Genomic DNA, 27,418 nt, shown 5'->3' with positions numbered 1-27,418 from the left:
TCGGGAACTCCCTCCTGACCTTCCGCATCACCAGGTAACACAGACAGGGGAAAAATTTTTACCATCTTGGATCACTCCTACAGCTGGTGTTTCCCTGTCAGGATCAAAGGGTTCAAGGTTAACCTTAGGCAAGACATCATCAACATTTGTAGGACGTGGTAGCCTCTGTTTTTTCCACATATCCCAAAACAGTGGAAAGTGCCTCCGTATTATCACACTATGCAACAGGGACTTAACCACGTCCATTTTGTGAGAGGCAGTGCCAGAGGTAGTTTTTATGGTGACCTCTTCAATAGGATACTATGTACACACAAGACCCCAATAGTTTGTCCATTGTACAGCTTCATGGTGCATCAGGGTTACCAGGCTCCCAGAGTCCAGGAGAGCCAGTACTGCATGCCCTGCTACAGTGACATTGCACATCTGTGGTTCAGTTGCAGTTTCTGCCGAAGAAGCAGGTTGTGCAAATAGGGACACCCGCCTGGACCTGCTGCGGTCCATGGGCTCAGTCGTCAGGGGACAGTAGGCAGCAACATCACAACATCTGAGATGGTATGGATCTCCATTTTGAGACTGGGATTTAAAGTTCACAGTCCCCACTGCCTGGTTCCTCTCTGAACGTCCTCCCATCACAACCTTTATCACCCCCACAGTAGTTAGTACAATCTTACCCATCTTGAGAGTAACAGGTCTAGGAGACTTCTGCAGAAGATTTTTAATTCAAATCGGCACGCCGCACAAAAAAGGTTGCCTACCCCTGCATTAGCAGATCGGGAAACAGAATGGCCCAAATGCAGATGTGAACCGGGCCTCTGTATATTGAGATGTTAAAGTCCTTTAAAAAAAAAAAAAAAGGATAGCAGCATCTGAATAGCTTTTTTAAGGCTATTCAGGCATATGAATATCAAAAAAACTTGTTATTCAAATGTAGAGCCCCTTTAAAGGGGTTGCCCAGGAATTACAGTTTTCTGCAAGAAGGAAGGTGAAAAATAAGAAAAAGAAAACCCATACTCGCCTGTCCCTGGTCTCTAGGTAAGAAGAAAGGGTTATTTTTTATAATGCGGGCACTGAGGGATTTGGAACAGGGCGATTTGGGACACTAAAGTCCCGGACCATAAGGACCTGTGGGTAGTTTATTGTCCTAATTCGACCTGATAGGTTCCCTTTAAGGTGTTCCTGTACAGTGGGGCCCCCTTACTATTTTGCTATGTGGCCCTATGGATACTTGTTACACCCCTGCAGTTACAATCCACTGCAACATGTTTAACCCTATAAATGCTGCAGTCATCAGTGAATGCAGCGCCTATTGAGTGTAACAGTGGGAGGATGGTGTCATTACTTCTTGTGGCCGTCCCCATAAGACTATATATCAATCTGTCATTTATTTAAAACTCAAAGTTTTTCTATTTTCTGACTTAACCCATAGAAAACAAGCCTGTCTGCAGTTCTAGCGCCCTCTATGGAAGAACCCTGTGTATGTGCCAGTTAGCTATGCTGTGTCCAGTGTAATCCAATGGAGGGCCTCTGGACTGGTCTATAGTGACAATCTCTTAAGAAAATCAGCTGAAGTGGTTACCTTCCACCTCTGCTTGTATACACCGTGTTTTGTGCATGCATTACCCTATGTGTAATGTATATAATGTGTGAATTAGGACTTGCCAATAGGCGATGAAGAACGTGCAACCTGCAAAAAAAAAAAAATAACACAAAGACACACAAACACTCACATATACACACACAGAACAACAGACAATCCAATACAAAGAACAATAATATGCCTGTGCGGCTGTAAAGTAAAGAAAATCCAAAACGCTCCTTGGAAATCAATCACAAGTCGCTGCGCTCCTCCTATAACACTGACTGGCAGCTGAGAATTCAAACCACAATCTGTGCAGGTGCCAGGACTGAGCAGTCTCATGCCAGTCACATAAACACTGGATGGAGTTGGTTTGCAAAGATTTCAATGCCACATTTAAAATATATATTATGGTGTGCCTCAATAAATTAGATAATCATCAAAAAGTTGTTTGTTTTTCTATTGTAATTTAATTGAAAAAGTGACCCCCATATATTATATTGAGTCATTACATTTCCAAGTGTTTCTTTCTGTTCATGTTGAGGATTATGGCTGACAGCCAAGGAAAACCCAAGAACCATTATCTCAGAAAATTAGAATATTATATAAGACCGACTGTAAAAAAAAAATTATTTAACACAGAAATGTTGTCCAAATGAAAAGTCTGTCCAGTAAATGCCCTCAGGTGCAAGCAGCACTATTCTCTCCAAATGATTCGCGCGGACACAGAGCGGCATCCACACGGACCCATTATAGTCTATGGGGTTCATGTGTTTTTTTTTAGCTAACCGCTTTTTAATGCGTATAGGTTTCTGTACGGGGGTTCCCAACCAGACTCCCTGAACGGAATACCAAACGCAGATGTGAACCAGGCCTAACTCTTATGTCTGCTTTCCTGACAATATTTGATATGCTGTAGGATAAAAGCTCGCAGTGCCGGTCCCTTATTATATGCAGGAGGTGGACGAGATAACAGTGACATTTCACCCACTATAATAGTACTTAGGAGAACGGAGATCAACGCTAGAGAAGGAGCGGTCAGGCAGCTTTTATGTGAATGGACTGAAATCCTTGAGGCTGAAGAAGACCTACACAGCTAAATTTTATATAAAAACATGGGTTTTTTTAGACATTAAAAGTTTACATAACCTAATGTAAAACAAAATACCAAAAATTGCAGGGCACTTCGCACACAGCACAAGGGCATGTGAAAACCCTAAAGGGCAATACTAGTGTAAAAACACCTAACATGCTATATGATATAATATAGAGGCACTTAGTTATACAAATTTGATCAAATAGTATGGAAGCCCACCTGCCATGACAAGGCGACTTCATTTATATGGGAACCCACACTAAACAAACAGACATACCTCTCTTGGACTTGGTCAGGTCTACAATGTGAACACAGGGCAAGTTATATAACAGTATGACAAGTGGCATTGAGCTCTATTATGCCCCAGTCTATTGTGCCACTGAGGGGCATAATATAGGCTGTATGGGCCGCTGTGGGATATATACTGTGTGTATATATATATATATATATATATATATATATATATATATATAAAACTATATATATATATATATATATATATATATATATATATATATATAACTATATATATATATATATATATGTATATATATAAAACTATATATATATATATATATATATAAAACTATATATATATATATATATATATATATATATATATATATATATATATATATATATGGGTTGGGTGCGTGAAGAAGTGAGGAGTCAAAAATGCCTGTGTTGCAAACTTTATAGAGTCAAGTCACAGCTGGAAGAAGTGGTCATGGCGATCCAAAGGGAAGAGACGGGAAATGTGGGGAGACGTCTCTTGTGAGTATTACTGCACAAAATATTACTGCACTGTATTTATTGTAATGTTACCGCTAGCACCCCCGCAAGACAATTTGTATGAATATTCTGAATATTATTCCTTATGCATCTATTTGATTATAAAGCTTATTATCTGGTTTGTAAAGAAACTCGCCAGAAAGAGGTATAAACCTGGGACAGCGGGACTACAGGTTGTAAGGGTGGTTGGGCACACACTGTCAAACATGACGGTGAAGGTATCCCTCTGACGGTGTTAGATTGATAGGTATATAAATGGTATAACATCCATGGGAAATGAGGTGAAATTTCCAAAAAGTCCTCAGGAACTGACTAGCAGCTCCTAATATATCCTTAGTTTGGGTTATATGGTTTACCAAAGGTGGGAAATGTAGAGGATGCCAGCTTGTGCTTGTAGCCATCTTAGGGCCCGTTCCCACGAAGTAACGCGACGCTCATTCTGACACGTAAACACGTGTCAGAGTGAGCGCTTCAAAACAAAATCCCATTGACTTCAATGGGTGCCGTCTTATGCGCTACACATTGAAATCAATGGGAGGCTTTTTAACCCATTGATTTCAATGTGTAGCACGCGTAAGATGGCACCCATTGGAGTCAACGGGATTCTGTTTTGAAGCACTCACTCTGACACGTGTTTATGTGTCACTTCATGGGAACGGGCCCTAACATTTCTTTTTTGGGAGCTGCCCAGAGCTCATCCCCTCCTTGCAGAAAACATATCTATAATGGGATGAAACGTCTTGTCTTTACCTATGTTACAACTTTATACCCAATCATGTTATGTTAAGTATACTAATCGCACCTTCTCTTTGCCTATGCAATGTATAACCACATCTACAATGTATAAAAACCTCACCCATCTGCCATTAAGATTAGAATCCATGTCGGTCACAATCAAACTGTGCGAGTGTGTTTCTCGGAGTCGGCTCATATGCCAATTGTACTCATAGTACTCATTCAATACAGATTGCGCTCACACTCCTTATTGCTCTCCTCTTGTCATCAACGAAGTGCTAGCCATTACTTTACACCACTACAGTATATAGGTGCACATTTGCATGCCTTTTAGTGGTATATGCTTTAAGACAATAAATACTGTGTAATGTATGTCTAAACATGGTGTGAACCTAGTCCAAATGAGGAATTTTGCCTGGAAGAACCTCTCCTTTCCCACTTTCTCTTTTCCTACATTGATCCCATGAGCTTTTGGCTTGTACACTAGATGACAGTTCTGCTCAGTAAGCTCTTCATAGCACATATAACAGGAAACGTGCAGCTATTGTCATCCACACCAAGCTCTGTCATGCCTGCTCAGAAAAGATTAGAATAAATGCTTTCTTGGCCAAGAGTATAAAGTATATGATGAAATCAAAAAAGACAAGCTTTCTTAAAGGGCTTTTACACTTTTATAAATGTGATAGGCCATCAATATGAGACGTGTGTACATAGAACTAGAAAACCCTTTTTGGCTGAGGCCTCACGTTACCGAAACGCAGCTTTTTTTTGTTGCAGATTTTGCTGCGGTGTTTTGAACCAAAGCCAGAAGTGGATTGAGCAGAAGGGCGAAGTATGAGTTGACTATAGATTTCCCATTTCTTTTGTTTCCATACTTGGCTTTGGCTCAAAAAACCACAATAAAAAAAGTGCTGCAGTTCCACAACGTGGGGTTTAGCTTTTAAGTTGTCAAGCGGAAGTTATTAGAGGGACTCCTTATAGAATGTCAGGAGTCCATCATGTCAGAATCCTTAGGGCCCATTCACACAACGGTAAATGAAGAGGAATCCCTCCTCATTTACTGGTGCAGGACAATGGCATTCAGTCCAGATGAATGGGCCTCAGTAGGGAGTCTCAAGCCACATCAGCCATGGCAAGATCGAGCAGGATGCTAATTTTTTTCAGTGTACTGCTGCGATCTTTGCCCTCCATTGAAACAATAGGAGGCAGAATCTAGGCAGAATATGCCATTGGTATGTGAACTGAAGCGGCAAGGGATCGGTGAGAGATATTTCAGTGTTTTGTTTTGTTTTAAATTACCCTTAGAAAAACCTTTCAAGGTCACATTTGTAAGGATTCTAAACATGTCCTACAGTCAGTTTATATTTGTAAGTAAATCCTACTTTCATTACAGGTAGATTGACCCAAATGTTGTTAGGGTATCAGCACACAACAGTGTTTCATCCATGAAATTCGGTCCGTGCATTAGCCAGATTTATAGACTTGAATTCATGCTGGGAGGGGGACACTAAGGGTTGGTTCATATCTGCGTTTGTATTCCATCCAGTTAGAGTCTGCATGGAGACCCCCAAACAGAATACAAACGCTCTGCTGTAAAAGCACACGGATCCCACAGACTATAATGGGGTCCGTGTGCTTGCCGCGCACAAATCATTTGTGCGGGCAGTGTGCGGCAAGCACACGGACTCCATTATAGTCTATGGGGTCCGTGTGCTTTTACAGCAGAGTGCTTGCAACTGCATTTGTATTCCGGTCGTGGGGGGGGGTTTGTCTCCATGCGGACTCTACCCGGATGGAATGCAAACTATCAAGACTGTATGAAACCATCAAAGATCACCAGGAGTCCCACTCCCAGCGTGAAGTTCAAGCTGGTATATCTGGCTAGCACACAGACCACGTCTCAGCTGAAATATGGTCGTGTGCAGCTACCCTTAGGGTGAATTCACACTGAGTAAACGCTAGCTTATTCTGAACGTAAAACACGTTCAGAATAAGCGGCGTCTAAAGCAGCTCCATTCATTTCTATGGGAGCGGGGATACGAGCGCTCCCCATAGAAATGAATGGGCTGCTTCTTTCACTCCGTGCAGTCCCATTGAAGTGAATGGGGAGTGCCGGCGTGTACGCTCCGGCATGAGCAGAGCTTGCCGTATACGCCGGCACTCCCCATTCACTTCAATGGGACTGCACGGAGTGAAAGAAGCAGCTCATTCATTTCTATGGGGAGCGCTCGTATCCCCGCTCCCATAGAAATGAATGGAGCTGCTTTAGACGCCGCTTATTCTGAACGTGTTTTACGTTCAGAATAAGCTAGCGTTTACTCAGTGTGAATGCACCCTTAGTCTGAGTCATTACACTCACAGTCAGGCCAGGATTTGTGGCCATTATACAGACAAAAAAAAAAAAAAAAAAAAAAAAGGACCTTATAAAACTTGTAGTAAACTTGGCCTCAGGCTAATTCAAATGAAAATTAAAAACTATGTTAAAGGGAAACTGGAGAAGTCATCTCTTACAAGAAAATTACATTTTTGTAAGAAAACTCCTACCAGTTCTAACAGTGTTGAAACCGATCTCCACCAGACATGATTTATGAAAAAGGAAGCCATGCTTTAAAGGGGGGGGGGGGGAAGGTTGTCCAGGGGTTTGTTTTTTTTTTTTGTATGGGGGGCAGAATAGGTGAAATTCCCCCCATATTAAACTGTTCCTTGTTTTTCTGGTGTCTTCCATCGCAGTCCTGCTGCTCTCAGAAGTGACCGCTGAGGCCAATCTGTGGGTTCAGGAAGCCTTGACTTGGGATGATCTGTGTCCTTAGACAGATTGGCAGCAGTGGTCATGTGCGGCGGGGACGTCTGCCAAGACGAGAGCAGCAGTACTGGACTGCAGTGGGAGACGCGGAAGCACAAGTGGCAGGCAAGTATGACTTTGAAAAAAATAAATAAAAAAAAAAAAAATGCTCATCATCGACAACCCCTTTAAGGGTTACAGAATGTTGGACCTAAACATACGATAAAAGTGGAAACTCGTTTTGAAATGGTTATGGTTTGGTTTACAGTAAATTATGGTTTTTGTTGAGAAGACCAAATAGGTTGTGTCATCAATGAAACAAAAAACTACTGTAGAGTAATAAAAACCCAGCAGGTTGGATAGAGCTCAGAAGAGACTTTATTAAAAACAAAAAGTGTAATTAAGTTTACAAATGCGTTATAAACTACAGTAATTGTCACCTTTGTACAAAAGAATGGTTTTAAAATGTTTCCCATGTTACACCAGGATTTAACAAAAAAAAATAAAAAAAAAATCATAGAACATTACAAAAATTTCATTATAGTCTAGCTTGTATTTATTGCCAGTGTTAGCGTTTTAGGCACGGTTTATACATTCCCAGAGGTTTTAGAAAAGTTAATGGCTTGAAGAATATTGCCCCAAAATAAAAGTAAGCAGAGGAAGAGACTAGATCAGATTAGATTTAGGAAAGCATTAAAAAAAAAAAAAAAGCCACACAGAGGAAATAAACATTATCTACAATTCATGCCATTAGCTTAGATTCCAATGTTTGCATCGCTGACATCTCACCCATGTACCTGATCTATTAGGGAACAAGGGGCCTGGACCCCAGAACACACCAGCACGTAATCCTAATAGCAACCCGCCTGACAGTCAAATTACACCAGACTAGTAAATCTTTGCCTTTCGTCATCCATGACACGATGGGGTGTGCTCAGACTGTGGAAAATGAAGAGGCATTTGAGGCTCAGGTTCTCTTCATTTTCCTGATCAGCCCCAGATAAATGAGGCTGATCAGCTGTCTCACACCGCAAGGTAGGTGGCAGATCAGCTGAAAAATCTGCAACTACAGAGGACATTTTTGTGTGTCCTACTCCGATCTTTGCCTCCCATGTTTTTCAATGGGAGGAAGACTCAGATTGGATTTTTAGAGAAGATAGATGCCAAATCTGCCTCAAAATGAGCACCAAATCCCGCCATGTGAACACATCCCAATACTTGAAACCTTGATTATGTTCCAACATTACATTCTCCTGGAAATCCCGTTCCATGCAGACACTACGCCCGTCCAAGGCAGATCTCATCTCCTAGACCATCACATCATCATGGACCACAACTTTGGCACAGTTACTCCTCTCAAGTTACTTTTTCAGTAAGCCCATTTTCAGACAGGTATTACCATAACCACAAGTCTACTACAGCCCTGCACTCACAGGCTTGTAATATCCATTAGAAGCTGTGAATTTGGATTAGTCTAGGAAACCAGTTTGTAGCATGGGTGTAAAAATACCCCCTGTAACATCTAAAAACACTGTCCACCTATAACAATTACTCTTCTTCATCAAAGTCATTGCTTCCCAATTCATAACCTTATAAAGACAGCCTAAGTCGGCCACTACATAGCACAGCTCACCCACGTTCGGTATTGTGCATTCTTTCAAAGGTTGTCCAAGATGAGAAAAACATGGCTACTTTCCTCCAGAAACAGAACCACAGTGGCCCAACTGTGCCTGGTTCAGTATTCAAGTGAACAGCAGTCACCTCATTTACATCACATGGAATTACAATAGAAGATAACACCTCTATAGATAAAACCACAGCCATACATGTCACAGCTTATCTACTCCCCCCTCCTCCACTGAGCAAGTCTAGAAAACTCCCCCATAGATTTCAATGAGTTGGCTTCAGATTGTTGCTGCCTATGCCTTTAAAGGAATATCAATAAAATCAAATTGTGTAAGAGGCCATTTTTCTTGTGGCCATGGGCATGCGCAGTCGGCTCTGCCCGAGGCCTAGAATTTTGACTCCAGCGCCAGAAGAAGACGCGTGAAGAGGCCGTTTCTGAAGATGGAAGCAGGGAAGCCCCCAGAGCTGTTTGAGTGCTGGGGCCCACCCCCAGTGCTGTGAAAGAACTCATTTGCATACCGATGAAAATCAGGATTTCTACAAAACGGTGGCACAGAGAAGACATCTAAAGTTAGGAGAAGAATAGCCTTTCCTAAGGCTATTCCTTTGTGTGATCGACAAAAAAAAAAAATAAAAAAAAAATATGATTTTAATGGTAGAATCCCTTTAAGGAGAAAGTAGCCATGTTTTTCTAACCCTGGCAGAAGTCTAACAATAGGTCTTAACTATATGCAACACTACCGCATGGAGAAGTCTGGCTGCCATGACACTTGTATGAACACATCGGATTGTACATGAGCCAAGTCAGACAACAAACAAGCCTGTACAAGAAACCTCATAACCTGGAGATACAAGATGGAGGGTTATTGGTTGTCTGCACAGTAAACTGAAACAAACTGAGTCTGACAGAAATAGAAAGCAGACATTTTATTTACAGCAAATAGATGGGGGTCACAGATTTCATGAAATAAAACTACGAGCAGTTACATAGGTATCAATGCTGACAATCCAGTACAATGTATAAGACGCATGACAACAATTGAGGAGGGGAACAAGGTTAAAACAACTGGGTGACGCAGGTGACAACGGCTGACTATAATGCATAGCTTGAAACTAATCCAACTTGTTTTCTTGTATTCATTATTTATGGTCTGGCCACGTAATGGTAAATTTAAGGCACAATTATTAAGAAAAAAAAATGCAGACAACATCAAATGCAACATTGCTATCCAGCCCGAACTGAAACCAAGACCTCCACCTCTCTAGTGAACGCAAGCTCCACTATTGTCATGTCATACACCACGGCCTTAGGAGATCGCTAAACCTCTATCCTGTAAACAGAATACAAGATGACCAGAAATACCCACTGTACAAAAATACATTTTATTTTCATAGGTGTAGGCGGCGTGTATAGATTTATATAAAAATATGTAGGTGGAAGCCCACACCAAATACAGTTTCCAAAAAAAAAAAAAAATTATATGTATATTTACACAAGTTATTTCTTTAAAAAAAACAGCTCTCCATAAACATTTGCAAGTGTCTCAGAACATGTGCGAAGGGGCTCAGACACACAGAACGGCTACAATGAGAAATTCTAATTCACGCAACCATGAAGAACCTAAGATTTCTTGGCTTATTCAGATATCCTGCGTTCTGTATGCAGTGACTACTCTTTCCTATTCCTCCGGTTATGGGGGAAAAAAAAAACAAAAAAAAAACAAAAAAAAACAAGAAATTTAGAGGCAGCAACATGAGTCTGGCGCTTTACTGTCCAGGGGATGCTTCATAAGAACTTCAGTTCTGACTAGACCACCGGCGGATCCAACTAACCATGCAATACAGAACTGGCCATCAACGGTAACTGTGTACACACCGGCTCGGCCTTACCGCCGCCATACATATTTTATTGGCAGACAACCTGTACATAAGGTAGACCTATTACATTATAGTAGAGACAACAGGACCGCTATGGATCACCATTATTTCTCCTGTTCATTGGGAATGTGATATTAATGGACGACAGGACAGAGAAAAAACACACAAAGAAACCCACAAAATGCCTGAAAAATCAATGTAGAATACAATCTATCCAGATTACAGATTAGCAACAAAAATAAAATGTACTAACAAGATAAGGCTAAGCAGAGTGACCAGAGAAAGTTTTGGTCTAAGCACTTGTTATAACATTCAATTTTTTGGCTTTTTTTTTTTTTTTACTGTTATTTCAGGTTTTAATATCCTCTATATATATATGCGTCTTGTTAAAAATGTATTGCTTTGACAATAATTATAAAGGTTTTCAACGTTTACAGGTGTACCTTAGGTTTTCCTCTGTTTCTGAAAATATAAGAAAATAGAAATATTTATTATATATAATATATTTATAATAAAAAAGGAAGAATAGATAAGTCCTGGCGAACATCTTCACAACCTTCACCCGTCGCAGCGGCTGCTGGTTCTCAATCGTCGGGTAACTCTCAGACACAACCAGGTCAAGGTTTAATAACTGGAGGTTTTCCCCCCCATTTGTACAGATACATGGTTACTATTCTCCCCAACAGGAAGCCCTGTAGATTTCGGTAATAGGTTAATCAATGAGAACGGATGGGGGCGGGGGATGGGAGGAAACGACTTTCTACAGAGCGGAGTCTCCCCACAGTGAGGCTGGGAAGAAAGTTGGCACAAAACTTCCATGTCACAACCAACGTTTGACTCTTTTGGACCCATCATTCTTTTACAGCTCAAATGCCAATACCCAAAAAACACATTTGCCCAATTATTTACAGTCCTGTCTGAACGAGACCCCTCAGAAGCCATTGCCGCTGATATTGATTGACTGCAGATCTGCCACTTGCATGACGTTTATACCGCTACTGGCGAGACGGGCAATGCCTTCAGGTGATATTGCTTCCATGGCTACCATATTGGTGGTAATGAGGGTCTGAGGGGTGGGAGTGGAGGCTGCACTTCCATCAGAGCCTGTCCCTGTTTCCATTGGAACTGTGGTCATGGCTACTGGTCCGGACTGGCTTTTCTTGTTTTGATGTGTCTTTATGTGCTTGGACAAGTGATCACTTCTCATGAAGCGCTTCGGACACTCGGGACACACAAATTTCTTCTCACCTAGAAGTCAGATAGAGGAACGTGTTATATTACCCTTTCTATATTACATATTACATTACCCTTTACCTTCTGCAAGATCAAACAATTGAACGTTATCAGCTTATGTAACAGTGTGCAGCAACTGACTTATGTGAAGGAACACTAAGCCTAGCAAACCACAGTAAAAGTAATGAGCACATAACCTTGCCCTTACTGTGCATCAATCTGCAGGATTTTATATCTGGCGAATAACTAAGAAAATCCTTTATACAGAATGGCTGCTTTCATTCACCAAGCTATAACACTACCTGTAGCAGCCACTAGGGGAGACTTGTCTATTTCATCATTACCCTTCGATCACATCTGCATTCAGTATTCCGCATGGGGACCCCCTGAAAGGAATACCGAACGCAACTGCAGTAAAAGCACACGGACTCCATAGACTATAATGAGGTCTGTATGCTTGCCGCCAGATCTCTGCAGCGATCATGCGGACAGGAATGTAAATTGTGAACTATTTTCCTGTCCGCATGATCGCTGCAGAGATCTGGCAGCAAGCATACAGACCTCATTATAGTCTATGGGGTCTGTGTGCCTTCACTGGCACACCACTTGCAATTGCATTCGGTATTCTGTTCAGGAGGGGGGTCCCCATGCGGACGCCCCCGGACAGAATACCAACGCAGATGTGAACAAGGCCTTAGCATTACAGGTTTCTTCAGGGAAGATTTCAACCTTTACTTCCACAAGGTCCTGTTAGAAAACTTTTGTTTCGGAGCTAGAACCGATCCTGGGTCAGAACAAGGGCCCAGCAAGAGTCACTCTGCTCTTGATTATCAGATAAGTACCTGTACTATGGAGGCTGGCAGAATAAATTATACTAGTGAAGTCAAGTAACTAGCAATAAAAAAAAGTGAGGGAAGAGGCAGCGGAGTGACTCGGGTGTCGCCTCAAATCAAGTGACCCAGAAATCTGTGGTTTGTCCCAAATAGATCCACAGAGGAAGTTTTAGGCTAAGGCCCAAGTAGCAACTAAAATATACACAGCAAAACACACACTACATTTTTTTATGGAGTTTTTGCTGTATTTTTCTCTACCTTTTTCCTTCCGCTAATAAATCTAGAGAGAAAACGTTCCTGATTCCATAGAAAAAAAACATGCAGCACTTCTCCATAGCTCTTTTTCTCCCCACAATGTGTGGATGAGATTAAACAAAATCTCATCCGCTTTGCTGGTACTGTAAAACAGATCCCCCCCCCCCCCGCTGTTTCTGCAATGTGGAACCTTATCCTTAAAGGGGCTCTTTATGTCACCACTATTTTAGCAGCGCACCTGTCCATTGCTCTGGGTCCTCCGACAGACCAGACAACTAATGTGAACTTAGCATTAAGTATATTGACATTGGTTGGTATAAGCAAGGATGGCAGTGCTGTTGCACACAACTTACCAGTGTGGGTCCGCTTGTGCCTCTGTAGCTCATCGCTTCGAGTAAATCTCTTTCCACAGAACACCCAAGTGCAGACAAATGGTCTTTCTCCGGTATGCCAACGTAAATGAGCCCTCAGGTGAGAGGTTTTCCCATAAACTTTGCCACAGCCTGGGATATGACAGATATGCTGCTTTTTCTTGCCTGGATCACTGGAACTCCTGAGTAGCATAAAAAAGGCATTTCAGACAAGATATTTCATGATCTGAGTCTGCAACAGGCAGCAGGTCTTTCCACTCTGATGATAACTCATGGCTATGACAGGTCAAATACAGAAGTGACATAACCGGCAATGCTTTGGAGCCATTGGAGTAATGTTTTTCTGAAGACATGTGGTGCCCTGATAATACATTGACTCTTATTTTCTAGAAATGACTCTTTGGCTAGTGCTACATACACTGCAGGCAATGCTCATTTTTTTGGTAGAATCACAGAGACTGATGGGTGCAGAATATATACAACATATACCTGTCTCATTTTGCAGCTTGATCCATGCATTTAAGTTTATGGGTCAGTGAAAACCAGGAGGTGGCACATGTATCCCAACCTATGGTTTCCCCATAGATAGAAATGTAACAAAGTCTACGGAGGAAAACCCCACAAACTTTGTTTAAAGCATGACGGAAAGAACGGAGATATGTTGCCGCCATGTTTTCCTGCAGTGCTTTATAGTTGCGGGTTGTCCCGTGAGGCCTTAGCCTCCATCTTGAGGTTGATGTCATGTAGGAAGGCACCAGCCAGACTATACAATGCTTTTAGGGTTTATTCAGACATCCATAATTCTGCATATTATACGGACCAGTATAAGTAAATTCTAATTCCCCAAACTTGTAGCTCCTAACATTAGTGTATATATTCTAAAATCCTGCAGAATAAAAGCTTCACTTTCACATGGACTAGTGGTGCGGTACTCCACAGCTCATGACTCCATTAAACAGACACTGTTCTATATTTGTAGTTCATACCTTCCCTCGCTGTCCTTACAGTAAGGACAAGTACAGGCCTCCCTGCGCATTCTCCGCCCAGGCTGGGGTTGAGGATCTGGGCTGGTTTCACCTTCTTCCATAGCAGAATGATCCTCGTGTAACCCATCAGGACCAGCAGCATGAAGGCTTAAGTGTCCGCTTCCATCTCCTGTATTGGTAAAGGAAAAGGTCAATGTGGCACAGATACATCTAAGCCTATACCTAATAGGAAAATTAAAAAATTGCTTCATGTAGTCACACACAGAGGGGAGGGTTAAAAAAACAAAACAAGGGACCGCTTGAGCTTAATTTACAGTATATTTTTTGCAGACATGATATTTTTTAATTCTGGTGTAAACTCAAAATCAAGCAATACACAGTGCCCCCTTGTGGCCATGTCCCTGCCTGAGCAGTGTGCACAGCACAGTATGTACTGTGCTATACTCCCACTGAAACCTTCCAAAGACAACACTTAGAGGAGCGTGTAACATGGTTTTACTGGATCTGTAAGGAATCCGACAGAAGAAGCTAAACATCTAGAGGTGTAAGGCCCACACACTATAAGAGGTGCCCTAAACCTACCGCTGTGATACAGGCACTGTATGTGCATGACGGCTTTATTTCACGTAAATTATTTGCTTTACATCTTTTTATCTGACAAACATAACCCACACTACCCCTGCCAAAGTCCTTAAAGCTATTTTTTAGGGAAAAAAACCCAAACCCCAGACTACTGCAGAGTGGGAACATAAGACATCTTTATTCTACAGCAGTCACTACTAGTCGTCTATTTTTCCCCCTGAAAATTCCTTTAAAAGTTCAAGTTTTAAATGAAATTAAAGGGGTTTTCTGCTACATTTCGATCAACACAGGGAAGAGGCCATGGCATCCGTGAGCGCCATCACCTCTTCAAACAGACGGGTGTTGGACCCTATCCAATTCTGCGTCTACTCTAGTTTTAGGCAAACCCCTATTGGCAGATTTGTAAGGAGACAGTGGTGCAGCAGCATATGGACAAACCATTGTATTACAAGTTTACTTGTTAATACTGTTATTTTATTAGCACTACAAGTGTAAGGTATCTGCAAACTAAATGCATTATATTACATGGCCACTGCTGTACAAAGAACCAGTAAAACCAGTGCTGCCGCTGCTACAGAACATAAGGAACGGAAACAAAGAACAAACACCAAGGCATCACTCCAGGCAGCTAGCTACCAAACAATGGAGGGGATTGCTTTGTGTGCGTCTTTGATGGACTATTTTAGGTGTAGCATGCATGCAAAAGCTGAACTGTACACAAAAAAATAAATAAATAGCAATTCATGCGCAAGTTACTATTACCTGAAGAACACACATAGGACTCAGCCCTAACACCTGAACAATAGTGAACACCATGTGCTGCAATGCCCTGTAATAGACAATATAGCAAAAGGTGCTACCCTAAAGATCAGTGGGGATTCTAACATGAACGCACACAACTTCTCTAACAGCATCTGTCAGATTTTGCATGTGGCAAACCCAATACCATGTGTAAGACTTACCAGTGGCATTAGTAATGGTCAGAGGAACCCCTTGAAGCTGGTGGACTTGTATCCCGGAGGCTCCTAAGGCACCTAGGTTAATGGTCTGAAGGCCCGGCATTGATGAAAGCTGAGCGGCATTCACAGTCACTGTTCCGGCTTGCATAGAGGTAGCAGCATTGCCGGACTGTCCCAGAGATACACCTTGCATGGGGGCAAGAGTGATTGTCTGAGCTTGAGGATTCTGAATCTGCAGGTTTTGTAACTGGATGGTTTGCCAAGTAACCTGCCCATTGGGCCCCACGGTCGGAGTACGGATTATGATTGGACCAGTGTTGGGCACAGTTTGGATCTGAAGGTTCTGTAGGGCATCTTGTGAGATGGCTTGTGCACTGAAGGTTTGGCCAGAAAGTTGTGCAGCTTGTAAAGTCTGTATAGTCTGTCCACCCTGGACAATCTGAGGTTGGATGAGAATTTGTTGCTGCTGAGATTGTTCTCCGTCTTTTTGCTGGCCTTGTTGCATTATATTGGACTGAACAGAATCGGTAACCAAGCTGAGCTGACCGCCAGATCTCTGGGAACTTTGGACCTGGACATTGGTTCCGGGGGTGTTGCTTCCACTGCTACAGTTCAAGAGATTCACGCCGCTAGTAGTAGTGCTGGTGGAGAGATTATTGGCATTGGTAAAAAAGGTATTGGCCTGAGAGGTGACAAGCTGTGAAGAGCTAACACATGAAGTAATGGGCTGCGAGTTATCCTGAGTGCCACCGCTCAGTGTCACTGACTGAGATGTGGGGGTCAGAGAAGCTGCATTCACAGGGAGAAGGGTGATATTGCCATTGAGAGCAACAGGAACATTTGCCAAATACTGGGTCTGTCCTGAGAGGACGTTGTTGGCTAGATTTACCCCTTGAATAGGGACAGCTTGCTGAAGAAGGTTGGGCATGGCAGCCAGGATGTTTCCTGCCCCGGTGCGATTGGTAGTAATTATTTGCTGATTGGTGGTTGGGATGATCTGCAGCTGTCCGGAGGCGTCCTGCTGGACATTCACCTGAGGGGCAGTAGTAAACTGCAGCTGCTGTCCGTCCACTGTTTGGAACTGGGGTATAACCTGATACTGAATATTAGGCATTACTCCCTGAAGACTGGCCAGTACTTGCTGGTTCTGCACGTTTGGGGCAGCGGCTACCACAAACTGTCCTGGGGCTATTGGACGGTTCTTTGAAGAGCCATCTCCTACACCTTGGTCCTTGGATGGAGTTGCTGTGGATATGATCTGCCAACCATTGGCTGTCTGTGCTATTTGGGCAGTGCTCAAATCCAGCTCTGTCGCACCGTGCTGCTGGCCTGAACCATTCCCATTTTCAGGAGGCTCAATCCTACTACAAGTGGCAGCCAATAAAGCCAATGGAGAAGGCTGGGAATCCTATTCAGAGAGAAAAGAAATAAGAAAATTACATTTACAGTAAAAGACAGCAGCTGAAGTGTAGGGCTCATACAAGGGGATTTCTGGGAGGTTTGTTTTTCTGATAGCTGGGGTGAGGTCATCCAATCCTCATACTACAGTATATGGAGTTGGAAACAGATGGCTCCCTACACTGTAAAGTGTTAAGAAGGCATGGGAGCTAAAATGTCATAATGGAACTATACAATGTGCAGAGCCATCTGCTTCTGGCTCTGTACACTATCATAGGGATTGGATGCAGCCCTAAACTGCCCACTTGTGCAGGAGCCAGTTGTTAACCTCCAATAACACATATTCAGAGGGCTATCCTAAAGATAAGCCATATAAAATACAATAATGGACACATTTTCTGACAACTATAACCTGTTACCACAGTGGCATACAGCAGCCAGCACACACTGTGGATGGGTCTAGCAGATCGTACAATTAAGATGGATTTACACTCACCGGCCACTTTATTAGGTACACCTGTCCAACTGCTCGTTAACACTTAATTTCTAATCAGCCAATCACATGGCAGCAACTCAGTGCATTTAGGCATGTAGACATGGTCAAGACAATCTCCTGCAGTTCAAACCGAGCATCAGTATGGGGAAGAAAGGTGATTTGAGTGCCTTTGAACGTGGCATGGTTGTTGGTGCCAGAAGGGCTGGTCTGAGTATTTCAGAAACTGCTGATCTACTGGGATTTTCACGCACAACCATCTCTAGGGTTTACAGAGAATGGTCCGAAAAAGAAAAAACATCCAGTGAGCGGCAGTTCTGAGGGCAGAAATGCGTTGTTGATGCCAGAGGTCAGAGGAGAATGGCCAGACTGGTTCGAGCTGATAGAAAGGCAACAGTGACTCAAACAGCCACCCGTTACAACCAAGGTAGCCAGAAGAGCATCTCTGAACGCACAGTACGTCGAACTTTGAGGCAGATGGGCTACAGCAGCAGAAGACCACACCGGGTGCCACTCCTTTCAGCTAAGAACAGGAAACTGAGGCTACAATTTGCACAAGCTCATCGAAATTGGACAATTGAAGATTGGAAAAACGTTGCCTGGTCTGATGAGTCTCGATTTCTGCTGCGACATTTGGATGGTAGGGTCAGAATTTGGCGTCAACAACATGAAAGCATGGATCCATCCTGCCTTGTATCAACGGTTCAGGCTGGTGGTGTCATGGTGTGGGGAATATTTTCTTGGCACTCTTTGGGCCCCTTGGTACCAATTGAGCATCGTTGCAACGCCAAAGCCTACCTGAGTATTGTTGCTGACCATGTCCATCCCTTTATGACCACAATGTACCCAACATCTGATGGCTACTTTCAGCAGGATAATGCGCCATGTCATAAAGCTGGAATCATCTCAGACTGGTTTCTTGAACATGACAATGAGTTCACTGTACTCCAATGGCCTCCACAGTCACCAGATCTCAATCCAATAGAGCATCTTTGGGATGTGGTGGAACGGGAGATTCGCATCATGGATGTGCAGCCGACAAATCTGCGGCAACTGTGTGATGCCATCATGTCAATATGGACCAAAATCTCTGAGGAATGCTTCCAGCACCTTGTTGAATCTATGCCACGAAGAATTGAGGCAGTTCTGAAGGCAAAAGGGGGTCCAACCCGTTACTAGCATGGTGTACCTAATAAAGTGGCTGGTGAGTGTATATGAGGAAGCACTTACATTTTAGCCAACCAGAAACCCCAAAATTCTTGACCAAGCAAATGGCTCTCTGTCATTGACCATCTCAAGCGCTGAAGGTCACTAGACAAAAGAACACACAAGCACCTAGCAAAGAACTAGGCAACTAAACTTACACCGGGTTCAACACTTTTGTCACAGAAAGTGGAAATCCCATATGCAAGACAAAACAATAGAGAACGTCCCTGTCCTCAAATAGCATCAGCCATCAAGGCTGCAGGGTTTATGCCAAACAAGCCACGTATAAGTGACTTCAGATGGTTCTTTCCACAGTTAAAGGGGTTGTCCAGGATAATGTGAAATCCATACACTATTGTAAACACCCTTCCCCTCCTACTTTCTAAATAATTGTAATAAAATAATAATAATAAAAAAAAAAAAATTATGGTTACCCATGTTCCTGGGGCATTTTTTGATTATCCAGTGACAAGCCATTTCCCCATTTCCAGAAACAGATTGTCACTACTACTCCTCCCCCATCCACTCCATTATACTAAGTCTCCAGGCTTCTTCCAGTGAGACAGCACATCCATATATACGCAGAGGTGGATTGTCGCTGCAGGAGAACAGCTCGCACAGACAGTACAGGAAGGGTCATTTTATAGGAAGATATGAGAAGGGAACGTATATAATATGGGGGTTGGGCTAAGTAGGTAGGGAAGGGTGGTACAGCTAGAGAGAGAGGGAGGGGAGTGAGGAAGGAGAGGAGTGAGTAAGATGAGAGAGGTTAGTAAGGAAGCTACATAGCATGAAGCACGTAAACAAAAGCAGGAGCTACTAGGAGCTCCCAGAGATCATTCACACACCCTAAAAGGTATATGGGTGCATTTATTAACACATTAACAGCACTAGCTTTTTAAAACAAACATTTTTTGCCTGGAAGACCCCTTTAAACCAAATCACCAGCCAACCCACCTTGCTCCGTGGCCTGGTCCATGAATTATTATAATTTTTTTTTTTTACACTCAACAAAAAAATACTATATATATATATATATATATATATATATATATATATATATATATATATATATATATATACACACACACACACACATACACACAACTCGATACTAAGAGAGACTGGTGGGAGAGAAAACACAGACCATTGCGCTCTTACTGGGCATTTCTGATAGTTGAGCAAGGCGGTGTGCCAACCAGAAACTCCAATCTGAGCTGGAACTGTCTACCACTCCCAAAGTTCAGGGATAGACTGTGATATGGCAACACACTGGCTGACCGACTGGCAACTAAGGCCATGTGGAGTCGGTATACAACAATGGTGTGTACACTGTGGAGGAAAAAGCCAGGTGGTGCACACCTCAAGACACAAATGCGGAAATGGAACAATAGACTTTTAATGGGATGAGATCCCTGGCTTTTTCCTCCACTGTTCCACAGGGTACACGCCATCAATACTAAGAGAGACTCTACATCAATAACTAAAGTCTCCCATGTGCTCCATTATGGAAGTTTTTGTGTCTCCCAAAACAAGACCGTTCTGGGATGATGAAACTGTATGGACTATACCACTAATTTTAACTGGGGGGATGGGACGACAAACTCGCATCACATCTACTGCTGATTTAACGGACTAGTGTCACAGAGCTATAAATGAAGATACCAGTGGAGACTCCATAACTGTATACTTGTGGTCCCAGATGATTTTGGAGAATACAGTAGAAAATCAATGTGTCCTGCCAGCATGTAGAGATGATACTGTCTCTAGCAGTCCATATGATGATGTGCTAAAGCATCACAGAATTGTCAGTAAAACATGGAGGCCAGGGGAAATGTGAAAATCAATATGGAGTGTTTTTAGAAGCAGACAAGATGCAGTGTTGTAACAAGTAAAGAATACATAAAAGTGCAGCATGTGAGGTTACAATGAGGCAGGGGGCCAGGGATGTGACTTGCAGATCAGCATCTGATCTGTAGGGACTTCACAACAGACCCCAGACTGATCAGCTGCCCCAGCAGCCTCCAGAAGCTGCTGTAGTCGGCAGGTAACCTATGCAGTCTGCTCCTATTCACTTAATATAAGCAGAGCTACCGTTCCCCAGGACACTGATATTCAGTGTATGGGGATGCAGGCGCTTCCTATTACTTGAATAGTAGCATCCACCGCAGCAGCTTCTCATAGGCTGGCAGAATAGCTGATCAGTCCTAGGTGTGGATGTTGGACCGCCACAGGTCAGATGCTATCCATGGGATAGGTCACAATATGAAATATGTACTAGAAGCCCCCAAAAAACCTTTAGGCTAAGGCCCCATGTTATGGAAACACTTTGTTATTGCAGATTTTGCTGCTCTTTTTGAGCCAAACCTACTAGTGGCTACACAAGAAATGGGAAACGTAGGAAGCAAAGTATACTTCTCCCATCCTGGCATTAGTGGGGAAAAAACAAAAATTGGAAACAAAAAAAAAAAAAAAAATATATGCAGCTTTTCTACAATGTGGGGCCTTTGCCTTAAAGACTGCACACAAAAACAGAACAAATGTCAGTATGTAGCACGCTCCATACAAGGGGACTCTTACTCTGACATAAGCAAACAGACCTGGATCTTTATGAAGGCTACAGAGCAGCAGCGTGTACTAGTGATGGCAGGCCACACAGACACTGCTAGGTTTTATTAATCCTATACAAAGCGTATCCTAAAACGCTTTTTTGGACACAAACCCTTCTATTTGGCATTCATGTTTAGTGGATCGCATACTCAGAAGTGTATATAGTGGGTTATTAGCTAGTAAATAGGGGTCTTAATTCTTCCCAACACAAATCACATAGGGACTGTGCTTGGTGTTGCAGTTCAGCCCCAGTCAACTGATCTAGCAACTACCCAAAAGCCCCACTAATCTATAACTGAGGGTGCCATTGAAGTCATTAACTTGAGGAACAAACCTTAAAGGGCTACTCCTCATTTTATAAAGTGACAGCATATGGCTAGACTATAACCCAGGGAATACAGTGGACACAGTGATGTTCTCTCCCTGCACTGTGTAAGGACCTGCAGCAAGGCCCCAGCTAAGGCTCCATGACTATGAAAGCGCTTGGTCAGTGTGCAAGCCGTGATTTATCATCAAGCACACTGACCCGGCAAAACTCAGGGAAGGTCTTAGAAATGTTCGGTTTGCAACCCAGAAGCACTCCATATAAATGGGTCTGTGAAGGGGACATAGTTATCATCCTACAGGTTTGTGTCCGTGTTGCTGAATGTAGCTGGCCACAGGTCCCTGCACAGATAGTAGTGCAGTTGAGCGCTAAACCCCTTTACCCCCTCAGGATCCAAGCCATATATTACATATGTATAAAATAAGAATGCTCCACGTCTAGTGTCACAGCACTTTCCCTGAAGGACCTCTAGCCTTCCCTCTACAGAATAATTTCCACTTTTCTATGGATAAAAAGAAAACTGCTGCCAAGACTACGTTCACATGTCACGGATCTGCCTAAGGCAAATCCAACATGTATTTCGAAAGAGTTTGAGCCAGAAATCCAAAGCTGACAAAGCTTTCTGCCGTGCATGTGCTTGCGGATCCACAAAGCGTACGGCCCCATTCACTTGAGCTAATTGGTGGCTTTTCGGGAAGAATCCGTTGAAATAAAGAAAATGCTCTATTTTTCACCAAGTTTACTTTCCCGAGGCATGGCCAATATATTGTACAGTGTCCTCTACGATGCAACAAAACCTTCATCAAATCCACAATGTGTGAACAGGTCCTAACCATGAAAGTTTAAAGAGTCCCATACTAACCAGGGGGCAACACGGTGGCTCAGTGGTTAGTACTGCAGCCCTGGAGTTCTGAGTTCGAATCTCACCAGGAACAACATCTGCAAGGAGTCCCCCCACTAACCGTGGCAGAATCACATCACAGTTTTTTCCTGCGTTGCTTTTCGCAGAGGCTCTACAGTTTGCCTCTGCAGACTTTCTTCTTCAATTACACCTACAGGGAAACCGCCAGCTTTTCCGTAGATATGACTAATACGGTGCAATTTCAAAACCTGCAATGGTTTTAGAAATCGCTGCATTTCTGCTCCATGTATATTTTTTTTTACAATGTGTGGATAGAATTCGCTAGAATCCCAATCCACTTTGCAGGGACAAAAAAACCCCAAACAAACAAAAAAACTCATGATGTTTACACCACATGGGGTTCTGGTCTAAAAGTTTTCCAGTTTACGTGATTGATGAACCATTCCTTAACATACATCATCAGTTAAAGAATGGCAAGTTTCTAATACCCAGGTCCCTAACTGATAAGCTGGTTGAAGAGACTGTAGCATTCAGGCAAGCTCTGCATCATCTTCAGTATTCACAAAGCACAGCGCCACACATCTGTGTAGTGGCTAAACTTGGCATTGCAACTCAGCCCATTCACTTGAATATGGGAGAGCTGCGATCAGGAAATTCCACTGCTGCTTCAACCAGCTGATCCATGGGTGAACCAGGAGTATGACCCCCCATGGATCTTCAATTGAAGAACTACCTTACGGACAAGTCATTAATTTAAGCCTAAGTCCCCACGTTGAGGAAACAGCTTATTTTGTTGCAGATTTTACTGCGTTTTTTTTGAGCCAAAGTCAAGAATGGCTACAAAAGGAATGGGAAATATATAGGAAGCTCTTACACCTTTACCTTCTGCTCAATCCACCACTGGCTTTGGCTCAAAAAACCACAACAAAAAAAGCTGCATTTCTGCAACGTGGGGCCCCAGCCTAAAAGTCAAAAAATCCAGTGATCAAGCACAGTGTCAATAAAACCGAAGCAAAATGAGTAGTTGCGTCTGACCACTGGTATGGATAGTCAGTCACACATTTATCACCCATTCTATGGACAAACCTCTTTAGGGCAGGGGCACCAAGTGGCGCAAACGCCATGATTTGCTTGCAGCAGAAATGCTGTGGAAAAAAAAAATTGCGGCGTTTTCCAGTCAGAGCAAAGTGGATAAAATTCTATTAAGTCCCATTCCTATTTTTTCGGTAAAAACCGTGCTGTGGATATGCCGCCATATAATGCCAATTATATCTACAGAAATGCTGCCGGTTTCCCCATAGATATAATTGAAACAAAGTCCGCAAAGGAAACCTCTGCAAACTTTCCTTCTAAAGAAAGCGCTGCAGGAAGAACCACGATGCATTACCGCTGCAATTTTTCCCACAGTGCTTTTTTTTTTTGCTGTGGGACGCCACTTGGGGCTTTAGCCTAGGGCTGAGGTCACATGTTGCATAAAAGCTGCGCTTTTGTTGCAGATTTCTCTTTTTTTTTTTTTTGCAAAACCCAGAAGAGTCTTCAAAATTAACAGGAAACAAAGGATGCATTTAGGATAGGGCTACATTAGATTATGGCCACAGATGGTGTCACACATCCAAACATCACCCTGCAGCTCTTTTACTAACATGACCCCCTAGTCCAGTGATGGCTAACCTTTTGCGCATGATGTCAAAATTCGTTAAAAAAAAACAAAAAAAAAAAACTTAGCTTAACTCGGGTGCCGTATCACATCTTTTTATGACCCTCTCTTATACCCACCACACAGTAGTGGCTGATAATTTTTACTCACTTGTCCACACTCCAGTCCTGGCCGCCCTGCACTGCCGCCTTCAGGGTGTGCTGTAGAAGGCGCTGAAGAACGCCAAGACACTGTACGTAGCGTTCCAGTGTTCTGCAATGCAGCAAAGTGTAGCACCGCCTGAAGGAGGCAGTAGAAGGCGGCTAGGACAGAAGTGTAAACATTATCAGCAAGTACTTATTGCAATAACACAAGTAGCTGCTGATTTTTTTTTTTTTTTTTAAATGCCACCCCCATCCCCACTTTATTCCATATGGCGGGGCCTTTGGCCATCACCTCATGGAGGAGGGGGGGGGCCCTGCAACTTGCTTCGGACAATTTGTCCCTTAAAATGTCTTGGAGTCACACGCATCATTGTTTTGCCATCACTGCCCGAAACCAAAAAAAGTTGTGTTATGTTTGATTTGCAGTTGTGGTATATCAGGGAAACGCCAAAATTGCCATCTACTCTTACGCCCAGTTCACATCTGCATTCGGGCCCCTCCGTTCCCCTATTCGCATGAAATATGTGGAGAGTAAAGTCCTGCAAGCAGCACCTCTCCACATTTTTTGTGCAGTAACCTCACTGACCCCATTACAGTCTATGGGGTCCACAGGTTTCCTTAGGTAACCGCTTTTTTATGCGGACAGGTTTCTGTTGGGAAGGGGGGGGCCTCAAGAAGACTCCCAGAATGCCATTGTGATCTGGGCCTATGCCTTATACTAGGCACTTTTATATCCACTCCTGCTTTAGCCTTTATAAACTACAGCAAAAAAATCTGCACTGTGTGACCTCAGCCTAAAGGCTATTTCATATATACCTATAAGCCAGTAAAACCTGCCACACACGGACACAGATAATTGTCATCTGATTAACTAGCAAGCCGGGTGAGGAATAGAAGTGAGGACACAAGCAGATCATGTTACACAGCGAGGGTTAATAAAGATGACGCACTGCACCAGGAAGAACATGCAGATTCCATATAGAATGATCTGAGATGGAACGTTCTGTGGCCGATCACATGACTCTGCACATCGTATAATAGCTCACTCACGTCAGACACTTAGTAAACAGACTGCCAGTCAGTACCAGCTCACATTACACCAGGCAACAAAGTGACACACAACCTATATAGTCCACATAACAACTCCTTAGCACTATATAGGAGATCGCTGTCACTGCCTGACCAGTGGTGCCCAAGGTGATCATAAGAACATGAGCCCTTTGTACCCCATATGAATGCGGCCCCATATAGTAATGGGATTGGCAACCATAACGCAGCCATATCTCAGCTGTATGGGGCTGCGGCAGGATGCCTATATAATCCATGCCAATCCCACAACCAGTGGCAATAACAGAAATACCCCTTTAAATAATACGTCTGGTCACGTGATCAGACGACAGCACAGCAGCAATGTTCAAACCACAACACATTAACCCATTCACTGCTAACAGCCTGATCCCCCCCCCCCTTCCACATGACAGGTGAAGCCGTCCCATCCAAGTGTGCCAGCATGTAAACAAACCAGCATGTCAGAGAGGATCCCAGAACAGGAGGGACAGGGCAGAGGAGGATGGGTTTCTGGAGCCAGCCCCAAGTGGGCAGTCAGAGTTAAAGGGGTGGGTGGGTTGGCAGGCAAAGGGTGGGAGCCAGGCTGCAGCGCAGAGACACCAACTCCCCGCAGCCACCTCCTTCCTGCATGTGTGAGAATAGGGGGGAAGGGCTGCCCAGGGCGCTCTGGGTGGGTGCACATACCTGCCCCTTCTGGACAAATCCGCCTCCTCCTCCTCCCGCCCGGCTCTCTGACTTTCCAGAAGCGATCTCCTCGGCGGTGGGCTCCTGATCTGCGGGGTCAGACAAGAGGGAAACAGTGTGATCAGTACTCTACTACACATCCTGCCACTAAAGTGCGCACGACACAACATGGCGGGCAGGCCGGGGAGCTGCCACTTCCGGGACAGGGTGGCGAGGCCCAGAGGGAGAGGGAAGCGCTGGGGGAACAAGTGCTGGCTGGGGGCATGTTAGGTGCAACAGGTCAGGGCAGAGGGGTCAAACAGGGGAGGTGGGGGCAATTATAGGCTTCTACCCCACCCACCCAGGGGGACAGCGAAAAGGGCGGGAGAGGTGGAGAGACGGGAGGGAGGGATCCTCGCCACCACCTCCGATTGTGGGGCAAGAAAAAGGGGGCGAGGTAGCGAAGGGACAACGCGGGTGAGGGCGGATTTTAGAGACTATACATCCCCCGGTCTGTCCCGGTAACTCCAGCCTCACCCTCCGCGCTGGCACGGCCTATAGACGCCGAGCGCACACACACGGCCGCCTCCTCCCCATGTCCTACTCGTACTAACAACTAGCGCACGATCCCGTCCGCCCCGCTTTATACCGACATCACTTACCGCTCATCTTCTCCCGAGCACGGCCTCTTCACACAAACCTCGCTCTGACGATAACAACCTAACCTGCCTGCCGCGCGGCGGAGACGGATAGCAGGCGTGGCTACGGGCGGAGATCGACAGCCTGCCTGACCACTCCCGCTGAGGGGCGGCTCCACCCGCCCAATGGGGTGGCACGGTGGGCGGGAAAAGACCCAAGATCGACAGCAGAAGGAAGCCAATGGCAGCGCGTGGGCTCCGCCCCTCGCCACGGAGTGACGAAGTTGTACAACTGGGGGAGGGGAAAGAAGGAATGTGGCATGGGCGGGAACAAGGGCGTCGCTCTCTTCCTCTTCTCCTGCTGAGTTCCCCCTCCAAAAATTAACCGACGTGCTTTCTGACCAATGAGGGAGCGAGATAGGCGAGAGGATCAGCTCAAGAGAGCCAATCAACGAAGGACGAAAAAAATTATAGCATGTTACAGTGACCGGCGATTAGATAGTGTGGTTGATCGGGCATAAATTTAGGCGCCATTTCGTCGAATTCAAAGTTACCCGGTGCAGAAGTGCTGCGGCTACTCGGCTGGCATGTAATGTTGGTAGTCGGCCGTGGTACAGGGTGACTGTGAGCGCAAGGGGTTCGGCAGCAGCT

General features: G+C 44.0%; 1 protein-coding gene across 1 annotated transcript; it reads right to left on the bottom strand.

The window, feature by feature from the left end:
- Nucleotides 1-11,339: 11,339 nt before the first annotated feature.
- Nucleotides 11,340-26,915, bottom strand: SP1 (Sp1 transcription factor). Its single transcript, XM_075265805.1, has 6 exons — nt 26,792-26,915; nt 26,151-26,239; nt 15,708-17,112; nt 14,164-14,332; nt 13,160-13,359; nt 11,340-11,733 (listed from the first exon to the last, which is right to left on the bottom strand). The coding sequence occupies exons 1-6, from the start codon at nt 26,796-26,798 to the stop codon at nt 11,417-11,419; spliced, it is 2,187 nt and encodes a 728-aa protein (XP_075121906.1). The 5' UTR covers nt 26,799-26,915; the 3' UTR covers nt 11,340-11,416.
- Nucleotides 26,916-27,418: the final 503 nt, after the last annotated feature.

Source organism: Leptodactylus fuscus, chromosome 2 (genome assembly GCF_031893055.1).
Source record: "Leptodactylus fuscus isolate aLepFus1 chromosome 2, aLepFus1.hap2, whole genome shotgun sequence".
Lineage (NCBI taxonomy): Eukaryota > Metazoa > Chordata > Amphibia > Anura > Leptodactylidae > Leptodactylus > Leptodactylus fuscus.
Note: the sequence above shows the minus strand (reverse complement) of the source record. Positions and strands in the feature narration are given on the sequence as shown.